Genomic DNA, 20238 nt, shown 5'->3' with positions numbered 1-20238 from the left:
TTATAGAACCCTAAATAAAAATTAGCTAGAATTAAACAGACTTATGGAATAAATAGATGCATGTGCAGAATATATGTGAAGAAAACTATAAGTCCTTACTAAAATACGTGTTAGAAAAGCAGAAAACTTGAATAAATGGGGAGAGGTGCTATGCCTTTGGATAAAAAGACTCAATATTATAAAGATAATCAATTCGTTTCAAATTAATGCATTTAAAGCAATTCTAATTGTAGTGAAAATTGTGATTGTCTCCCAGCATCCATTCCATGCCAGGTCTGTGGGTACCCCTGGTTAATCCAAGCAAATAATTTTGATCCTATCCTTTTTAGTTGTGATTGATAAAAGAATGGGTAGGTGATAGGATTCAGGCTAATGACACACAAAAAACAATTTGCTCGTGGCTTCTAGTCTTCTGCTAGATGTGAGTGAGGATATAATGGTCCAGGTTGCTTCTGGCAGCCATCCTACACCCGTGAGGAGACCTGCCTTTAGGGTGAACTTGACATAATGGATAGCAGAGCTGGAAGATGGGAGATGGAAATACATGGGTTATTAATGACATCGATGGGCCATTGTTTCAAGCAACCCTGAAATTTTATCTACCTTTGGACTCAGTTATGAGAACCAATTAGTTCCTTTATTGTTTAAGCCTCTTTGAATTGGGCTTTCCATTTTTTGCAACCTGGAGCATCTTAACTAATACGGTAATCGTTATCTCCCAGGGATTTTTTTTAAAAGAAAGAACAAAATGATTTAAAAACTTCTCTAGAAAAATGGAAATTTAAACTGCTACAGTAATTTTAGCAGTGTAATACTAATACAAATATAGGCCAGTTAGGTCAATGAAACAGAATAGAAATTTCAGAAGCAGACCCGAATACTTGCCCTTACTATTTGATAGGGACCATTTAATAAACAATGCTGAGACCGTTGGTAACTATTTGGAAAAATAATGAGGTAGTTTCCTCTCTCCTACCAAATAAATCTATCTAGGTTGAGAGTTAAATGTAAAAGATTAAACCATTAGAGAACTGGAAAAATATATAGATATCAAATCTTGGAGTTAGTGGGTGTCTTATAAGCTGAAAGTCAAATAAAATGTGAAGGAAATGTAGGAGAGTCTTGAAGTATTTAAAACTTTATACATCAAGGGATACCATAAACAGAATTTATGGTCAAAAGGTAAATTGTCAGAATACATAGTTGAATTATATGTGTTGTCAGTATAAAATAATATTAAATATTTGAATAAAACACTGCCAAAAGAATCCAAATAGAAAAACATGGCCAAGTAGTTCACAAAAGAAAAACCTTTGATCAGCAAGTATATGAAAAATGTTTACTATCCCCAGTAGTTAAGGAAATTCAATTTTAATGAGAGAAATTTTTTCAACCATCAAATGGCAGAGATTAAAAAAAAACCAGCACGACATTGTGAATGTACTAAACAACACAGAATTGTTCACTTTAAAGTGGTTGATTTTACGTTATGTGAAATTCATCTCAATTTTTTAAAAAGAGGGGAAAAAAAGAATAATACCCGGTGTGGGAAGTGTATGGAGAAATAGCCACTCTCAGTCACTCAGTTTGTATTGAAACTGGTATGAAATTTTCTGGAAGACAAACTAGCAGCATGTAGCCCAAACCTTGAAAATGTCTATGCCCTTTCCTTTCGCTCTGTAATTCCACTTACAGGAATATAGACCTAGGAAGTAATTAGATGTGCATAGATTTATGTACAAGTACAGTTATTTATAATGGAGAAAATTGCAATTACAGTGTTCAATCATAGAGAATTGTTTAAATAAATTGTAATATATCCACATAATGAAATATTGTTCATTCACTAAAAATCACATAGCCAAGTAATATTTTTGAGATACTGCACCATGGGAGGAGGACAAAGGGACATTGTCCTGCTTTAAATTTCAAATTAGATTTTTTCTTTTTAATCCATGGGGAAACAATAGTCTTAAAAGCCAGGCTTTGTTTCTAAATTCCAAAAGCTCCTCTTTCCATGTTAGGAGGAAAATTTGGCAGTCTGAGTGTATGCTTTCGCTGTAAGCCAGAAGGTGGGGGACATGTGCTCTGATGGAGGACCCCTCCCCTTCCAAAGGAAGGAAGGAAGGCTTGTAGCTTTCTCTGGGTACAGAGAGCATCAGAAGTTCAGATTGGACTGCGTCCCTATTGCCCCCTGGGGTTAAAAACCTCAAAGTCCTGGGGAATTGGAGAACATAGGACTAGTACTCTACTTTCCTGGCACAGTCCTCAGGGCTTGGGAGTGGCAGGGCAGATGTCTAGGTGTTCAGCCTGAGACAGTGCCTCCAGGGGCCCACAGCCTGGCGACATACCACCAAGGGCTGCGTATAAAGAGCTGAGAGAACAAGCAACAGAAAGAGACCTGGGGAAGGATGGGGAGATGAGAAGCAAATAGCAAAGTCCAAGGACATATATCAGGGCTGGCATGTGCCCACCGAGACCTGGAATCAGCTGCTTCACAGCAGGCAGCACTGCATGGTGCCTGGTGAGCAGGAGGGACACCGCCTCTCAATGGAGGCCAGCGAGGACCCAGAGGCTGGACTGGGAGAAGAGGCCTTCCACTCCTGTCACCAGGCCAAGCTCTCCCTTGCACCCAGATGCCATCTTGGGGGCAAAAGGTGTGGGAAGGGAGATTTTTGGAAGGAAAAAAATACAGTCCTGATAGAGGGTAGCATGTAAGTCATTTTAAAAAGAAACATCTTCCCCTGCCATCACTGGGGATGGGAGCTGTAGAGCAAGATGTGGTTTGGTAGAGAAACTCAATAAAGTTATATATTTTTTTCCATATTGGTTTGTGTATTATGATCTCATTGAAATTATCTTTAAAATGTTTAAGGAAATTCAAAGATGCTCATTATATTGTTAAAAAAGCGAGCAGTAGATGCAATGGGATTCTAATTTTCTAAAATAATAGTAATTATTATTAAACACATAAAATGTAAACACATTAAAAAGTCTGTAAAGATATACATCTAAATATTAACAGTGAATGTTTCTGGAGAATTTTTTTGTGTGGTCTTTTTCATATTAATAAAATGAACATATATTTCTTTTTATAATCAGAAAAAAATTGAAAAACGAAGTCTAGGGCCTTGCCACTCCCAGGTGTGGTCTGGGGACCAGCAGCGTCATCATTACCTGGGAACATGTTAGAAATGCAGATTCTCAGGCCCCTCACAGACTCCTGAATCAGCATCTTCATTTTAACAAGATCCCCAGGTGCTATGTGCACACCAGCAGCACCAGTGTAGACTTCATACTCCCGCTGCGAGCCCACCGGTGTCCATACCTCAACACTCTTCGTTCTCCTGTTCTGGTGGACAGCCTGTGCTCATCTCAAGAGCAGCCCCACTACCTGTGCTCTGGATCCTAATCCATCTGCCTCCTCAAGGACTGTCCTCCTGCAGTTATCTCCTCTCTCTCCTCCTGGATCATTCTCATCAGCAAACAAGCATGCTGTGATAGCTCTCATGTTTTAAAAAACCAAACAAAAAACCCCCAAACACTTTGTAGACCTGGTATCTCCGTATAGATGTTGCCTCATTTTTTCTGCTTTTTTTATAACATCTGCAGGAAAATCAGAAGGACTTGTCTATTGCTCACCATCTCCACGTTCTCTCTTCCCTCTCTCTCCACTCACCCACTGAAACTGCTCTTGCTGAGGTCACTGCTGACCTCCAGGTGTTAGGTCCAATGGCCAGTTCTCTGTCCTCACCCCTCACTCTACCACTCAGCAACATTTGCACCATTGATGCCTGACTTCTTGAAACACTCTTCGTTCCTTGGCTTCTAGGACACCTACTCTCGTGGTTTTCCTCTTGCCTTACCAACGGCCTTTTCAGTCTCCTTTCTTGCTTCGTTTCTCCTCATTTCTTCTATCTTGACAGGTTGGAGCACCCTCTTCTTCATCTGCAGTCCCATGGCTTTAGTCTCATCTATAAACGATACATTCCAAGTGTGTGGATCTAGACCTGAACTCCAGACACACGTGCCCAGCTGCTTCACCTGGGTGTCTAACAGGCATATTAAACTTAGTGTGTCCAAAACTGAACTCCTAATTTCCTCCCCCAACCTGTTCCTTACCCAGTTTTCCCTATGCGAGCCATGCCAGCTCCTTTCTTACAGTTGCCCAGATTCCAACCTTGAGGTCATCCATGACTCCTTTGTTTCTCTCACTTCCCATCTCCCATTCATCACAAAATTCTCCTCTACTTTAAAGATATACCCAGAATCTGAGCACTTCTCATCCCCCCACCTCAGTGATCACCTCAGTGCAAACCATCGTCATCTCTCTTCTGGGGCTATTGCATTATATGTTAGACTCGGCTCCTGCTTTCATCCGTGCCCCAAGTAGTCTATTCTCTGCATAGCAGCCAGAGTGATTCTATTAAGACATAAATTGGATCTTGACTCTCTTCTGCTCAAAATAGTTCAGTGGCTGCCCATCTCACTCAGAATAAAACCTAAAGTCCTTACCATGTTGTTCCAGGCCCCGTGGTAAACTGCCCTCTGCTCTCCACTGCATCATCATCTCTCTGAGCTAATCTTCTGTCCCATCCCCCTCACTCCTTCCTCTCCAGCCACGCTGGCTCCTCCTTGCTATTTCTTGAGCAAGCCAAGCAAGCACATGACCATCTTAGGGTCTTTGTACTTGCTGTTCCCCCGATTGGCAATGGAGCCTAGTGATAGTGGTTAAGAGCAAGACTCTTTGGAGCCAAATTCTCTGGGTTCTCAATTCAGCTCTGCTATTTACTAGCTGTGTGTCTTGCACAAGTTACTTAACCTCTCTGAGCCTCAGTTTCTTCATCTGTAAAATGGGGCTAATAATAGTACCTACATACAGTTGTTAAGAAAATTAGACAAATTTACCTGTGTGAAGCAGTTGGAATAGTGACTGGCGCAGGAGTAAATGCTTTGTAACTATTAACCATTGTTATTCCCAATGGTATCCAAATGACTCCCTCCCTCATTTTATTCAGATCTCTGGCAAATGTCCCCTGGTTGAAGACTCTGAGCACCCTCCCTCCCACTCCATCACTCTCTGTCTTCTTAACCTGCTTCATTTTTCTTAGCACTGATGAATACCTGAACACGTTTGTTAATTTGTTTACCAGTCTTTAACCACTGGAATATGGGTTCCGATGAGACAGGGTCTTGTTTGTGTTGCTAGTGTCTGGTATATATAATTAATCATATAAAATCTGAAATCTGTCATATCTTGTTTGTACTTGAAGATTCCCCAATTTAAATCCAAGAACTAATTCATGGAGAAATGAGAAAAATTAGGATACACACACAGAGCATATATACATCAGTATAGGGAGGCCAGCTATTCTTCCTTGGGAAGGAACTTTTTTTCCTTAATCTGAAAATATGTCCTTCCTCTTTTACTGTCAAAATATCCTTTCTTTAATTAAATGCTTTTAAAATGTGTAGGTATAGATACACATACATTCATACAATGGAATATTATTCAGCCATAAAAAAGAAGGAAATTTTTCCATTTGTGACAACATGGATGGACTCTGAGGGCATTATGCTAAGTGAAATAAATCAGACATAGAAAGAAAAATACTGTATGATCTCACTTATATGTGGAATCTTAAAAAAAAAATCCAAGTTCATAGGTATAGAGAACAAATTGGTGGTTGCCAGAGGTAGGGGGAGAGGGGTGGGCAAAATTTGTGAAGGGAGTCAAGAACAACAAACGTCCAGTTATAAAATAAATAAGTCGTGGATATATACGGTACAGTGTGGTGACAATAGTTAATAATACTGGATTGTATATTTGAAAGTTGCTAAGAGAGTAGATCTTAAAAGTTCTCATCACAAGAAAAAAAGTTTGTAACTATGTGTTGTGATGGTTGTTAACCAGACTTATTGTGGTACTCATTTTGCAATATATACAAACATCGAATCAGTGTGTTGTACACCTGACACTAATACAATGTTATATGTCAATTATATCTCAATAAAAAAATAATTATATGCCTTAGATAGTAGATGATAGTTTAAAACATTTTCCTAGTATCTCTATTTTTATTACTCTATTTAAAAATATCCTTATAATCTATATTTTTGATTGTTTAAAAGATTGAAATATAAAACGTTGTCAAGCTTATGATGTTTTTCAAAATAATAAAAAAAAATTACTGGTCTGTGAAATCCAAAAGTTTGAACTCTGCTCAAACTACACATGTAGGTAAGATATCCAGTTTTATTGATGTAAGTTTCTGACTCTGGCAAAAACCTGGGAAGTTGGGTTATAAGTCAAGAAACCTTGGTGCCACTTTATTCGCTGTATTTTGCCTCTTATAAAAATAATGGAGGATTGGAATATTTTTAAAATAGAAGAAGAAATCTGGGTGTCAATTAGTAATCCTTACTTTGAAAAATATTACAAATGTGATTTAAATGTGAAAACAGAACTGATCAAAGCCTTTCCCAAAATCTACACTTGGTTTCAAGTCGAAGGACTTGGTTTAGATTGTTTTAAGACCTATTGAGGTCTTAGCTGTCCTTTAAAAAGGAAAAGAGGTTTATAGTCCCTGTTTATCAAATGATGTACTCTTAAGCTTTATTATAACAGCGTAGAGGATAATGGCAATGTAGAAATGACAATAGGTAGCATTTGCTGAATGCTTATGTATCTGTCATCAGATTAATACATTTATTATCTCATTTAATTTTAAGAGTAGCTCTACAGAATGGTAATTGATTTTAAACTTTTTTAACGGTTGATGAAAGGGAAGTTTAGGGAGGGTAAAGGAACTCATTCAACCAGACACCATTTACAGATGACAGGGCTGGGATGAGCCCCCAGGACTGACTCCATCATGGGTCTGAATCATGTACATAATTCCTGAACTGCCATACACTTAATCATGATAAAAGCTCAAAGATAAAATGTATCAAAAACCTGAAACTTTGTTTTCTTTCAAGTGTGTTCTTGTTTTGTTCAAAAGGCCAAATTTTCGTTTAATAAGAATGATGTGAATTTACACTAATGATAAAAATCAGCCTCATATTTTTTAGCCTATAATATAGGCTGAAATGTAGCCTAGAATGGTTGACAACTATTATACAAATAGCACACTCCAGTGGAATAATGGTAGCAATTTGTGTGTTTTGTAATTAGGATGTTATTGTTGTCTTTATATCTGCAAGTGATAAGTAGTAATATATTAGAAAGTAGTTGACATTATGAATTGGGAGAAAACAGAAACATTCCCATTTATGATTCATTTAAATTTTGCTTTAAAATTATATTATAGAGTAAAATATTCCATTTATTTGATTTTATTTGTACTATGTTCAAAAAGATTAGAAACCAGAGTTTTAAATAGGCATGATATGTGAAACCTCAAGACTGATCATCTTTCACCTCATCAGCATTTTCTTTTGGGAACACTGTGTAATGAGTTTTAGTCAATTCAACAGGAAGACATCAATAATTGACATGAAAAATTAACTACACACTTTTATTGAGTTACAGTTTTTGTTCAGCCCAGTTTTTCATCTGTGAGGCATGTTATTAAAATCTTAAATGTACTTATTGACTGATTTTTTTCTTTTGTGAGGAATTCCATATTATTATAATATAATATTATATGAACATATAGTACAAATCATATCTATAGAGTGGTAAGTACCATCAACTTCAAACTCTTACTTTCTCAACGTTAATTTTGTTATTTCTTTTCTTTCTGTATTTAATCTATTTACAATTTCTGCTAACAGTTTTTCTTCTTTTCCTGTTGCTTTGTAATGTTATAATCAATTTCTTTGTAAGCATAATGTGTAGTATCTCACCTAGATATGAAAACTGTTTAGATTAGGAATGAATTATCTTCTTTCATTAACATTTACCCCTTATTAAAATGCTCTCTACATGGTGGATGGCCCCTTGACTGTGGTATTACTTCAAGTGTACATATTCAGAGTTAGCATGACTGGTGAAAACTCTAAGAGCTATTTTAAGATGTTTGGTTTTCTGATGATGAATATTCAAGTGGAAGTAGGAAAAGAGAACCATATGCATTTGCTTGTTTTGAGACCTCCCCAAACTAAGTCAGAATGGAGACCTAAAAACGCAGTAGCTCAACTGCATCACTCTTTTTTTGGTTAAATTTTCAGTGGCAGATTTTGATCTTCACAGAACATTGTGGGCATCTGCCTACAGGTTGGTGTTTCTCTTCGATTAGCCTTATTAGCTCCTTCGGGGACGTTGCTGTTGTCAGAGGTGGAGTGTTAGATTTCTGTAGTGCTTCCATCATGGAGGGCAGTGCCAGCCACAGGCCAATTCAGTCAGCCTCATGTACCTCAGCAGACCTCAGATTCTTAGACTTCTTTGTCTGACATAATTAACTGAGAGATGATATTTTAGATATGTCTTTGACATTCAGCCATCTTTTGTGACTTTGATTTATGAATTTAATCTCTTGAGTAGGTGTTAGGAATAGGTTTAGCTGCATGTCGGAGGAAACCCAAGTAATATTGGCTGAGACAAAATGGAGTTTGTTTTTCAACTGGAGATATGCAGTTCAAGGCTTGCATGGTAGTTCCCTGGTCACAAGGATCCCAGACTCCATCCTCAATTTCTCCTCACAGTTGCAAGATGGCCTCCACAGCTCCAGCTATAACATCCACAGCCCAGGCAGCAAGAAGGGCAAAGGGGCAAAGGCAAAAGGGCATGCTTCCTGGCTGGGTCAACTGCCTTTAAAGCATTTTCTTAGGAGCCCCATTCTGTGACTTGTGCTTCGTTAGTCACAATAAATGATGGTAAATAAATTCTGTTAGCAGGGCACATTGCCATGTCAGTTAAAATTCGGGGTCTATTACTAAGGAAATTGCGCTAAATGTGTTTTATATGGGCATCTAGAAAATTCTACCACATCTTGATATTTAACCCACTTTATTTTTGGGATTTGTCCTTTTTTTCCAAGTGAGCCATGGAGATATGTTTTATATAGTTCTATTTCTACGGTCAACATAAAGACATTTTGTCAAGACTTAATTTTCTTCTTCTGATGTGCTTATTTCAAAAGTTTTTTTTTTAAGATTTGACAAATTACATTAAACATTTATTAAGCTCCTATTGTAATCAGGATGTTGTGCTAGAGAGGGTTTCTCAGCCAGGTGCTATTGGCATTTGGGGCTGGTCATTCTTCATTGTGGGGGGCTGTCCTGTGCACTGTAGGATGTGTAGCAGGATCCTGGCCTCTATCCACTAGATGCCAGTAGCAACTCCCAGTTGTGACAGCCAGAATTGTTTCCACACATTGCCACATGTCATCTGGGGAGCAAAATCACCCCCATCGGGAACCACTATGCAGGAAGATAACCCCACATTTATTTGAATTGCCTGTTTGGTTTCCTGTAAAAGTATATCACTGAAGATTGTGTTACTTTAAGTGTCACTCAGTGTTGGTGTTATGAACAAAGCAGTATTTGCTGAATTTCTTACTGTGTGCCAGGCACCATGAGGAGACCTTTATGTATATTACGTGATTTAATCCTCATGGCAGCACTGTGTTAGTAGAAGGCACTAATGGTGTTAGGTGGTGTTATCACCCCCATGTTGCAGATGAGGAAAATGAGACTTAGAGGTTATTTTAGCTTGGATACTCCTGAGAGCAGAGCCTGAGACTCAGGCTTGGGTGTGGGTGGTTTATTTGGGAGGTGATCCCAGGAGGCAGGGTGATGGAGAACAGAGAGTGAAACAGGGAAGGAAGAAGAGCCAATGAAGGGGTTGATGTTAAGTTGGGATCCGGCTACCACAGGGCCACCCAGGCAGTGTACCTCTGAGGGCCCTCTGAAGAGCCATGAAAAATGCATCTCAGAATTATTTCCCTCTCCCCACTCCCTAGGTTGGTAAGAAGCTGGGAAACCTCTCCACTTAGAGCCCTTAATCTGCACAGATTTACCAAAGTGTCTCTCATAATTGGATCAAGAATACTTGTCTGCAGCTCATTTTGCACTTTTCATGTGATACAGGCTTTGCTTTAGGGTTAAATATATATCAATAATTATGAGTAATGTATTTATCCCACAAACTTTTTAGAGTATATATATTTTCTAGATATTTATGGCTATATTCTCTTTTACCAATTCATATATTCACTGTTCTAATTTACTTCTGTGCTCTAGTTCAAAAATCACAAACTGGCAGTTGTTTGTCGAATTCTACCTGGGGCTGATGCAGTCTGCTGGGATGGAATCAAGTTGCTGTTGTGTCGTTTTCATGGGAGCTTACCTTTGATGGGGCATGCATGACCTGCCTCGCCGCCCCTCTCTTATACCTGACACTTCCCAATTTTTATTAACTTTTCTATACTTGAAGGCATTGGATTTTAAGTTTGGGATCTTGAGCTCAAGATGTCATTGTCATTTATTTGCTTGAAAATAGTTTTCTTAAATAATTATAATGAGTGATATTGTGAATTAGAGGCACATGCCATGAATTGCAATTTAGAGCTGTTATTTACTGTCATTGCTGGCTGTGTGTAAGAGAACAACTTTGAATTGTTTTCCTATCCAATTAAAAAGTTTTTTTCAAGCCCTGTGATGCTTCTAAAATGTTTCTATCCAAAACATGTTATTATATGTTTTCATTTAATTAGATTGCCTCTCACTTTCCACAGGTATAATTAGTAGGTGGGATCTCTATTGTGTTTGATTCAAAACGAATGTACTAAAAGGCACTTTGAAAATGAGATAATCTGTCCTCTATGCTTTGACAGACCTAAGACTCTTATAGTTTTCACAAACGACATCCTTTATTTATACCAGGTGCTTATTAGCATTATATAAATTCTCTGTGATATTGGTGTCTCTTCTTTGTTTCCCTGAAACAGGTGTACCAACCACTTCACTTTAGTTCAATCAAATCCTCTGTGGAATCTTTTCCATAATTGTAGAGTAAATGAAATTCACTTACTTGCTCCAAAATATAATTTAGAAATGCAAACTCAATGTTCCCCTGTAGGGGGTGCAATCTGTTTTAAACTCTTAATATGCATAATAAGACCTATAAGCCATAGACTGAACATTCGTAGTCTGTCTCTGTATTAACACAGGTTCTTTCAGTGATTTGAAAACCTTGTAAACTTGATAGCCAATATTTTCCTCAAGTTAAAAAATTTGAATAATGTTAGAATAAATGCATTGTTTATTTATTTATTTTTGAGGAAGATTAGCCCTGAGCTAACATCTGCTGCTAATCCTCCTCTTTTTTGCTGGGGAAGACTGGCCCTGAGCTAACATCTGTGACCATCTTCCTTTACTTTATATGTGGGATGCCTGCCAGAGCATGCTTGGCAAGTGGTGTGTTGGTCCACACCCAGGATCCAAACCGGTGAACCCCAGGCCACCAAAGTGGAACATGTGAGCTTAACCACTGTGCCACTGGGCCGGCCCCCAATAAATTTATTTTTTGTTATAGTTTTGGGCATTGTATTAATCCGGGTTCTCCAGAGAAGCAGAACCAACGGTATGTAAATATAGTATACAAATATATATACATATACACACAATGTATGTATATACACAAACTATCTTTATATAGATACTGTATATACACAGAGGGAGAAAGAGATTTGTTGTTGTGGGAGCTGGCAAGTCTGAAATCCTGGGCAGCCTAGGCCGGGCTGGCAGGCTGGAAATTTAGGTAAGAGTTGATGTCGCAGTCTTGAGTCAGAAGGCTGAAAACTCAGGCAGAATTTCTAAGTTGCAGTCTAGAAAGAGAATTCGTTCTTTTCTTGGAAACCTCAGTCTTTGCTCTTAAGGTCTTCAACTGATTGGATGAGCCCCACGCATATTATGGAGGGTAATCTGCTTTACTTAAGGTTAAGTAAATGTTAATCTTAAAAATACCGTTACAGCAACATCTAGACTAGCGTTTAACTGAACAACTGAGCACCATAGTCTAGCCAAGTTGACACATAAAATTAATCATCACTGGCATCTTGCGTACGTTTTTGTCAACGTAGGCATGAACCAAAATTAAAGATAGCGGTAACTAGATTTTTTGGTAACTTGGATTCAATATTTAGTACAACTCTTCAGTAATAAAGATACCAATTTATGCCTTAGTACTCTAAAATCAAGTGGGTGGGACATGAAACACAAGCCATAAACCATACTTCTTATCAGTTTGCTTTATCCATAATATTTCTTTGGTCAACCTTCTATAATAGTATTATTCCAGTTTGTTCTTTGGAACTTAGCTTTCACATTCTTTGTGTGCTTTCAATATTGGGCAATCTTGAACAGATAATTAGAATAGAGGCCAAAATGTGGATTAGGGAGAGAAGCTAATCAACTTGCTATCCTGTGGAATTTCTGAAATCCTAAAATTGTTACAACACAGAATTTTCCAGGACCTCACACAGATCCATAAAATGCGTCTTCTGGGGTATGTTCCTCATGTGGTTTGTGTATCCCTCCAGCTCAAGGAGATGTCAAACTTGCTTTTCCTTGACCTCACATGATGCAGTTGGAGGTCTTCTAGCTACACTCACTCTCAATTTTTTTTTTTTGTCTCTGAGCTTTTATTTGCCTTCTGCAGTTCAATTTACGTTAAAAAAAACTTTGTTATCTTTCTGCCTACAGTCCTAAAGAGGTTCTCCCTCTCTCTTTCTTTCCTCTCTTCTCTGTTTCTCTAGTTTAGTTCTGATCCTGGCGTTAATAATATACTGTCCTTAACCTTGGATTTCTTATATTCAACTTACATGAAAGTCTTCGTCTATATTTTTACCTAATAAAGAATATAGAGAGCTTACTTGTTAAATCCTAGAATGGTGAATGGAAGTTTAGAGTGTGTACATGTGTATGTGTGGTGTGTGTGTCTTTTTAATTATTGGAGCTTGATCTCTGCGTGACTTTCCATTAGCTTTGCATCATGTGACCCCAGGGTTAGGCAGGAAATTAGTTTTTTTCCAGACTAGCAGGATATAACAGAAATGATTTTCTTAGCTTCAAAACCTCTTTGCTGCAGAAGGACAAATTCAAATAGCGGCTCGGTGATTGACCTAACTCGTTAGACAGCCTGGTGATAGGAAATTATGTTTAGATTCATAAGGAAAAGGAGTTTTTTTTCAGGGCTTGGTATAGGTCCCAGTCATAGAGAAAAATGAGAAGAAAAACTGTTCCTTGCTTATAGTATTGAGCAATAGTCTGTGTCATAAATCAAATTTTTTAGGCTTAGTCATTTGTCAGATTGTGTCCTCACATCCTGTTATATGATTGTGTGTGTGTGTGGCAGGGGCATATATGTGCACTGAGGCGATCCCTAATAGAAACTTTATTAGCTTTTACTTTGATTTCTTTCTCATTAAAGAAAAGTATTAGGGAAATGACAAAAACAAGTTTTGCTTTTATTATTTGTTTTGGCAAGCTCAGCTTTTCAAGCTGTTTATTTTTCCAGATGTATTTCATCAGTTCTTAAGAATGAAGCTAGGAATGTTTGCTGGCTTCTAGGTTAGCACCACCCAGAAATTTTTTTTAAATCTGTTTTCTTAAAATATGATATCTAGGGGGAGGTAAGGACTCTTTTCATTTTTGTGAACTAGTAGATTTAAAAAATATACTTAATGCATTTTAATACTGCTTTTTAATATAGTGCTTATTTTAATTCCATATTAGCTTTTTGACTTTTGTTTTGGGTTGATGTATTCATTATTTCATAGTTAACGATTTTTAAGGAAAGGAAGTAAACGTTGCTCATGTTTTATTTTTTCTGGAAAATTCTAATATACTGTTCATGTCATCTTAGAATTGTTTATCAACCAGAGAATCTCCTGCTGAGGTTAGTCTATCAAGGATATTGATACTGACTAATCTATGTGGTCAGTATTTGATCAGTCAACAGCAAGTACACTTCTTGTAGAGTCTTTCTTACATGGTTAAAATAACTGTATTAAGACATAGTTCTGACACATTTCTTTGGGCCAGACTGGAGTAAGATGAGTTGAGAAAATGACCTGGAACGGTTCCTTCCTTCATCTGGTAAACATTTATTAACCCTTCCAGTTGTGACAGGCAAGGACGCAGTCCTGTCTCTTCAGAAACTGAGACTTCAGTGCGAGACAAAAATGGAAGCAATTGCAACTCGGTGTAGTGACCGTTACAAAAGGAGTTCCTTTTCCTGATTGTGTCCTGCCATTTCTGGCTGTGTCCAGATGGCCTGCTACTTTAAGCTTTGAAGTCAGGGAGTAAAGCAGAAGCAAGGATGTAGAGAAACTTACTTTGAAATCAAGAAGTAAAATTTAAGCTGCCAGTGGAGAACCATGGTACTGTTCTCCTTTTCTCTTGAATCCTAGATAAAACTAACATATGCCTTGTAGCGGAGTTCCTCAGGCTGAGGGATGTATCCCAACCTCTTGAAGAAAAATAAGATCCTTCTGGACTTCCAGTGTTGACTGAAATTGTTATATTACTTGAATTACTTATTTTTCGTATATTGCTTTTTATGTTACTTAATATGCACAAACATAAAACTACATATACTATTTTATGCTTATAACTCTTGCACTAAGTAAAACCAAAACAAATTAACAAATTAAATATAAATAGGACTGCAAAACCATTACAGTTCAATTTAAATCAACATGGATTTAATAGGGTGAGTGACACTGCTTTGCTGCAATAGCTGTTGATTTGGGGAATTATAGTAGAAAGATGTCACCACAAGTCTAGTTCTGTGGCTCATCTGTTTCTGTATTTGGATTTTGATAATACTTACTGAAGAAATGCCTATTTACATAAGTATGTTATTCAAAACATTATTAATACCTTCAAGCCTCTAACTGGAAGCTAGGCTAATCAAGCCTCGTCTTTAATAAAACTCTGCCAGCGAGTAGTCTTGGAACAGTGCATCAGAGATGTATCACTTGACAACTCTGTTAAGCTTCATCACTCGAAGATAAAGTTAGCCCAGCTGACATCTTCATTAAGTAGGTATCTGATGCAATTATTGCTAAGATCAGGAATAGAAAAATTCTTTTTTGCATACTTATGACCATACTTATTTCCAATAAATTGATGCAAGTTGGCACAATGATACTAGGCTCTCCCACCACTCTGCTTATTTGGACCACAAGGCCTTCCAAACATGCAGCCTTTCCTGATGTCAATTGACATAAGCTCAGTTGTACATACTGCATGAAAGTCTTGTGGTGGTACCCGGTTGCGTGGGGTCATCCAAAAGATGCAGACCATCTTTAAATTCCTTTTTAAAGGGTTATCATAAAAATTAAAACAAAAATATTTTTTAAAACATCACCAAGAATTTGAAGACCTTTAATAATATATCTGTAGATCTTAGTTTGAGAAATGCTACGATAAAGTACTCAACCGGTTCCTGATGGTGAAAAAAAAGACTTTGGGCTCCCAATCCAAATTTCTATTTAAATAAATTTGTAAATAGTTTCTCAATTCTAGATCCACTGTTAAAGTATAACATTACAATGATATTTAAATCTGATGTCCAGGACCTGACTTGAAATTTGTATTATAAAGAATTTAGATAACGTCGTAAGTTTTCAGAATGAACCTGGTTGCTGTTGGCCCTGGCTCTGCAGGCTATGAGCATCCTCATCTGCTTAGCTGGGCTGAATGACTGACCATGAAGTCCAGCTTTGGTGTCTTCTATATCCAGTCCCAGCTATGGGCAGTGTTGTTAGTTCTATTTTTTTTTTTTTTTTTTGAGGAAGATTAGCCCTGAGCTTACATCTGCCGCCAATCCTTCTCTTTTTGCTGAGGAAGACTGGCCCTGAGCTAACATCTGTGCCCATCTTCATCTACCTTATATGTGGGACACCTGCCACAGCATGGCTTGACAAGTGGTGCCATGTCCACACCCGGGAGCCGAACCGGCGAACCCTGGGCCGCTGAAGCAGAACGTGTGAACTTAACCACTAAGCCACCAGCCTGGCCCCTGCTTCTATGTTTGAGTATATATTTTTTATTTTACTTTAAGAATTATGATGTCCAAATTTTCATGTATTACTGGTTACATTTAATTTCTAAGTATTAGAAGTGATTTGTTTACCAAAGAATAAATTTAACTCTAGTCTTAGCAATTTTTCCCCTCCCCTTTCTGTGTTTCAGATATCTAAATGAATGTACCATTTCTCTATGTATTGCATTACAGTGCCTTCTTTCTTCTACACTTTTAAGACTCATTATTTCTATCTCTTAATTGACCAGAAGGCTAGGACATAATCAGTGCTTGAAAATTCAAACACAACAAACCTATATCCTTCGTGAGGCCAGGAACTCTGCTTTATTCCTTTTTTTTTTTTCTAATTTATTTTTAGCCGTTTTATGTCTGGCAGGATTTCAATCAGGGGCATAACATGTTTACGTTTGATAAGGGGCTGATTGTAAGCTCCACCCACCACCTGCCATAGTGGTTCGCACATAGTAGGTATTCATTGTAGGTGAATGAAGGAATAAATGAGCGAATGAATTTGGTGCAGCGGCCATGTTAGTTTTCTAGCAGAAGCACATTTTACATTGTTTTCTACTTGAGGCTGGAGACTGTCTTACTGATCTTCGTACTGCCTGAGCTTTTATTTTTTTTTGGAGATGCAGGAGTCTTTTGGAAAATTTGTTAATTCCTCTGGCTGATACACTTAGGACGAGCATGGTCTTTGGATAGCCAAGCGGGTAGCTTGCCTTTCACACTGCAGGAAACAGTTGTCACAGATCATACATCAAATTGCACACAGAATTTCTACTTTGCTTTGCTTTTTACTTTTAGTTTGAGCTCACCTTTCACCTGTCATCGTGGAACCTCATGTGTAGTCAGCTTTCCCTGCACTGCTGGGTGGGAATGCGTTTCCCTGTGCTTTACTGGGGCTGGAATAACAACCCAGTTAGGATCATAGCAGTAGTGGTCTGTCCTACTGTAGGCCTTTATCATCTGCTTCCATGCTCCCAGCATCAAAATAGGAGTGAAAACACTAAAAGAATACAAAGAAAATGGCTTTATTCCTGACATTGCACGTGTAGCTTGTTACATGTGACTCAGACAATAAGAGCGTGAAACAGAGGAGCCCATGAGCGTTCCTCAGCAGTCAGTTCACCCTTTTGTAAAGTAGTTGTGTACTTTGTAGCTGCACAGTAGCCAGATGCTCTTGATAAATCAAGTTTATTGCATTTTGACTAAAAGAGTAAATATATTCCTATATAAAAATATTCAAAAAGTTTATGTAAAGAAGAAAATTTAAATCTCCTGTAAACCTACCACTTGGAAATAACCACATTTTAATAGAAGCTAGCTTTCACTTTTTTATTTTAAAGTCAACTGTTTTTACCACAAGAACTTAAATATACTTCTTGTTTATTAACCAGGTAATATATTTACTTCTAGAAAAATTAGAAGATAGACATTAAATAAAAAGAAAAATACCCATTACAATACCTTCTAGAGATAGCTGATATTAAGATTTTGGTATACATTTTTCCAGGCCTTTAATTGCACAATAAATTATGTAAAGTTATGACTAGGTATGTAATTTTTTATAAGACTTGAAGCGCTTTATATATACTTAGGTATAATACATAGGTATACATACTTAGGTATAATCTTTTTTATGAGTATCTTTCCATGTCAGTAACTATGTATCCCCATGGTGATTACTAATAACTATGTGACATTCCATTGTATTGATGTATAAAGTAAATAAATTTATTTAAGAAAGCTTGTGATGATGAAAATTAGGTTATTTAAAAAATTCTTTTATAATTGTTTATTATGGGGTTTGTACCATACATAAGTTTTACATTATTATGAGTCCAATCTGTCAGTCTTGTTATGGTTTCTGCCTTTGGGATCATGTTTAGGAATTCCTCCCCAACACTAATATTTTAAAATTATTCAGCTCTGTTTTCTTCTAGTACTTTGGTGGTTTCTATTTTACCACTGAAAACTTTAACCAATACAGAATTTATCTTACATATTATGAGACAGGAATCTAACTTTATTTTTTCCTAAAACCCTTTGTTAAATAATTCATCTGTCCACTAATTTGAAATGCCAGTTTTGTCATAAACAGTAATCCATATAAATAATTGGATCCATTCCTAGACTTTTGCATTTTGTTTCATTGATTTATTCTTGTGCAAGATTCATACTGTTTTAATTATTGAGTGTTTATAATATGCTTCAATTGATGTCTGGTTGAGCAAAACCTCTTAAAGTTTTTTGGCTAGTCTTAACAGCTGGTCATTTTCCAAATAAATTTGAGAATAATGTGTCAAGTTGCAAAAATTTTTTACAGCTTAAATTTTTTATTGGAATTATGTTAAATGTAAAGATTAGTTTGGGGAGATTAACATGTTTATAAAATATTTCCATCAAATAATATAAAATATAGTGACTATAGTTAACAATACTGTATTGTATACTTGAAAGTTGCTAAGAGAGTAGATCTTGAATGTTCTCATGACACACAAGGTAACTATGTGAGGTAATGGATGTGTTAACCTAATTGTGGTAATCATTTCACAATGTATACATATATCAAATCATTGCTTTGTACACCTTAAACTTACACAATATTATATGTTATTTGTTTCTCAATAAATACGGGCAAAAGCATAATATAAAATATATCTCTCAGGGCTGGTCCAGTGGCAAAGTGGTTAAGTGTGTGTGCTCTGCTTTGGCAGCCCAGGGTTCGCAGGTTCAGATCCCAGGTGTGAACCTACACACCACTCATCAAGCCATGCTGTGGTAGCGTCCCACGTAGAAAATAGAAGAAGATGGGCACGGATGTTAGCTCAGGGCCAGTCTTCCTCACCAAAAAAATTACGCATGTATATATCTTCAAAGCTTTATATATATCTTTGTCTTTTTTTTACCTCTTACTGACATTTTTTAGTTTTATTCATATGGCTATTGCACATTCTTAAGTTGATTTCAAAATATTTGATCCTTTGTTGCTAATGTGAATTGGGGCTTTTTCTCATATTTTCTCATTATTGCTAGTGTAAATATATATGAATTTGATTATATTTGTTTTGCATCTTAATTTTTAATCATGTTTTTGTTCTAATAGATTTTTTTTTGAGTTTTCTGTAGAGACAATCCTTTCTTTACTTTATTTAGATCTCATTTCTCTTTCTTGACCCATTGTATAGGTTCAAACCTAGTCTAGGAAAGTGTTGAAAATTGTGATGATAACAGGGCTTCTTTGCCTCATCCCTGACCTTCAAAGAGAAAGACTCTAGGTCATCACTGTCCAATAGAACTTTCTTCAGTTATGGGAGTATTCTCTCATTGTCCAATGCATATAGCCACTGAGCTCTTAAAATGTGGCTAATGAGATTGAAAAATTGAATTTAATTTTATTTGATTTTAACTAATTTAAATTCAAACAGCCTTCAGGTTAGAGGCTGCTCTATTAGACTGCACAACTCTAGGTTTTTATTGTTTGTTATGTTGAGTATTTACTTCAGATCGATCTTTAACATGTTACAGCCAGCTTAGAGTAAAGATGATGGGGGAAAAGTGAGATTATCATGTAGATAATTGTCAAGTACAGGATGTGAAAGGAAATATAGAATAGAATAACTGGAGTGAGATGAGGGTTGAAAGATAGCTTATTTTCATGTGTTTGTTTTGTTGTTAAGACTAAATATGGTCCCAAATCCAACCTTTTATTTAGCCTCCCAGATATATGCTTTCTTCTATCTTCCTTATTTCTGTTAAATAGCTACCATTATCCTAGCCCAAAACTATCACTTATTTTAGTTTTCTCTTTTCCATGTCCCCTAATACCCAAACATTTCTTCACTCACCCCCATTTCCACAACCCTATATTTTACCCATTCTTCAAGGTCCTTTACAAGTGTACCTTCTGTATGAAAGAACCCTTTTTCCCCAAGTTTCTTTTTTTTTAAGATTGGCACCTGAGCTAACATCTGTTGCCAATCTTCTTTTTTTTTCCTCCTTCTTCTTCTCCCCAAAACCCCACAGTACATAGTTGTATATTCTAGTTGTAGGTCCTTCTGGTTGTGCTGTGTGGGATGCTGCCTCAGCATGGCCTGATGAGTAGTGCCATGTCCGTGACCAGGATCTGAACCAGCGAAACCCTGGGCCGTGGAAGTGGAGTGTGCGAACTTAACCACTCTGCCACGGGCTGGCCCCGAAAGAATTCTTTTTTGATCTCATCAATTAAAATTAATTTT

At 37.0% G+C, this 20238-nt stretch overlaps 1 protein-coding gene across 3 annotated transcripts in view; it reads left to right on the top strand.

Moving 5' to 3' along the window:
- Positions 1-20238, top strand: part of ACYP2 (acylphosphatase 2) — a 153099-nt gene that overhangs the window by 59949 nt on the left and 72912 nt on the right. Inside the window, exon 4 of one of the 3 annotated variants that reach the window (XM_070512101.1) lies at positions 15749-15987. The exons of the other annotated variants lie outside the window; for them this stretch is intronic. Coding sequence (XP_070368202.1) covers positions 15749-15815 — 67 coding nt within the window. The 3' untranslated portion in view covers positions 15816-15987. Of the gene's footprint in view, positions 1-15748; positions 15988-20238 lie in introns of those variants that run through there. 3 annotated transcript variants of the gene reach the window in all.

Source organism: Equus asinus, chromosome 6 (assembly GCF_041296235.1).
Source record: "Equus asinus isolate D_3611 breed Donkey chromosome 6, EquAss-T2T_v2, whole genome shotgun sequence".
NCBI classification, from domain to species: Eukaryota; Metazoa; Chordata; class Mammalia; order Perissodactyla; family Equidae; genus Equus; species Equus asinus.
Note: the sequence above shows the minus strand (reverse complement) of the source record. Positions and strands in the feature narration are given on the sequence as shown.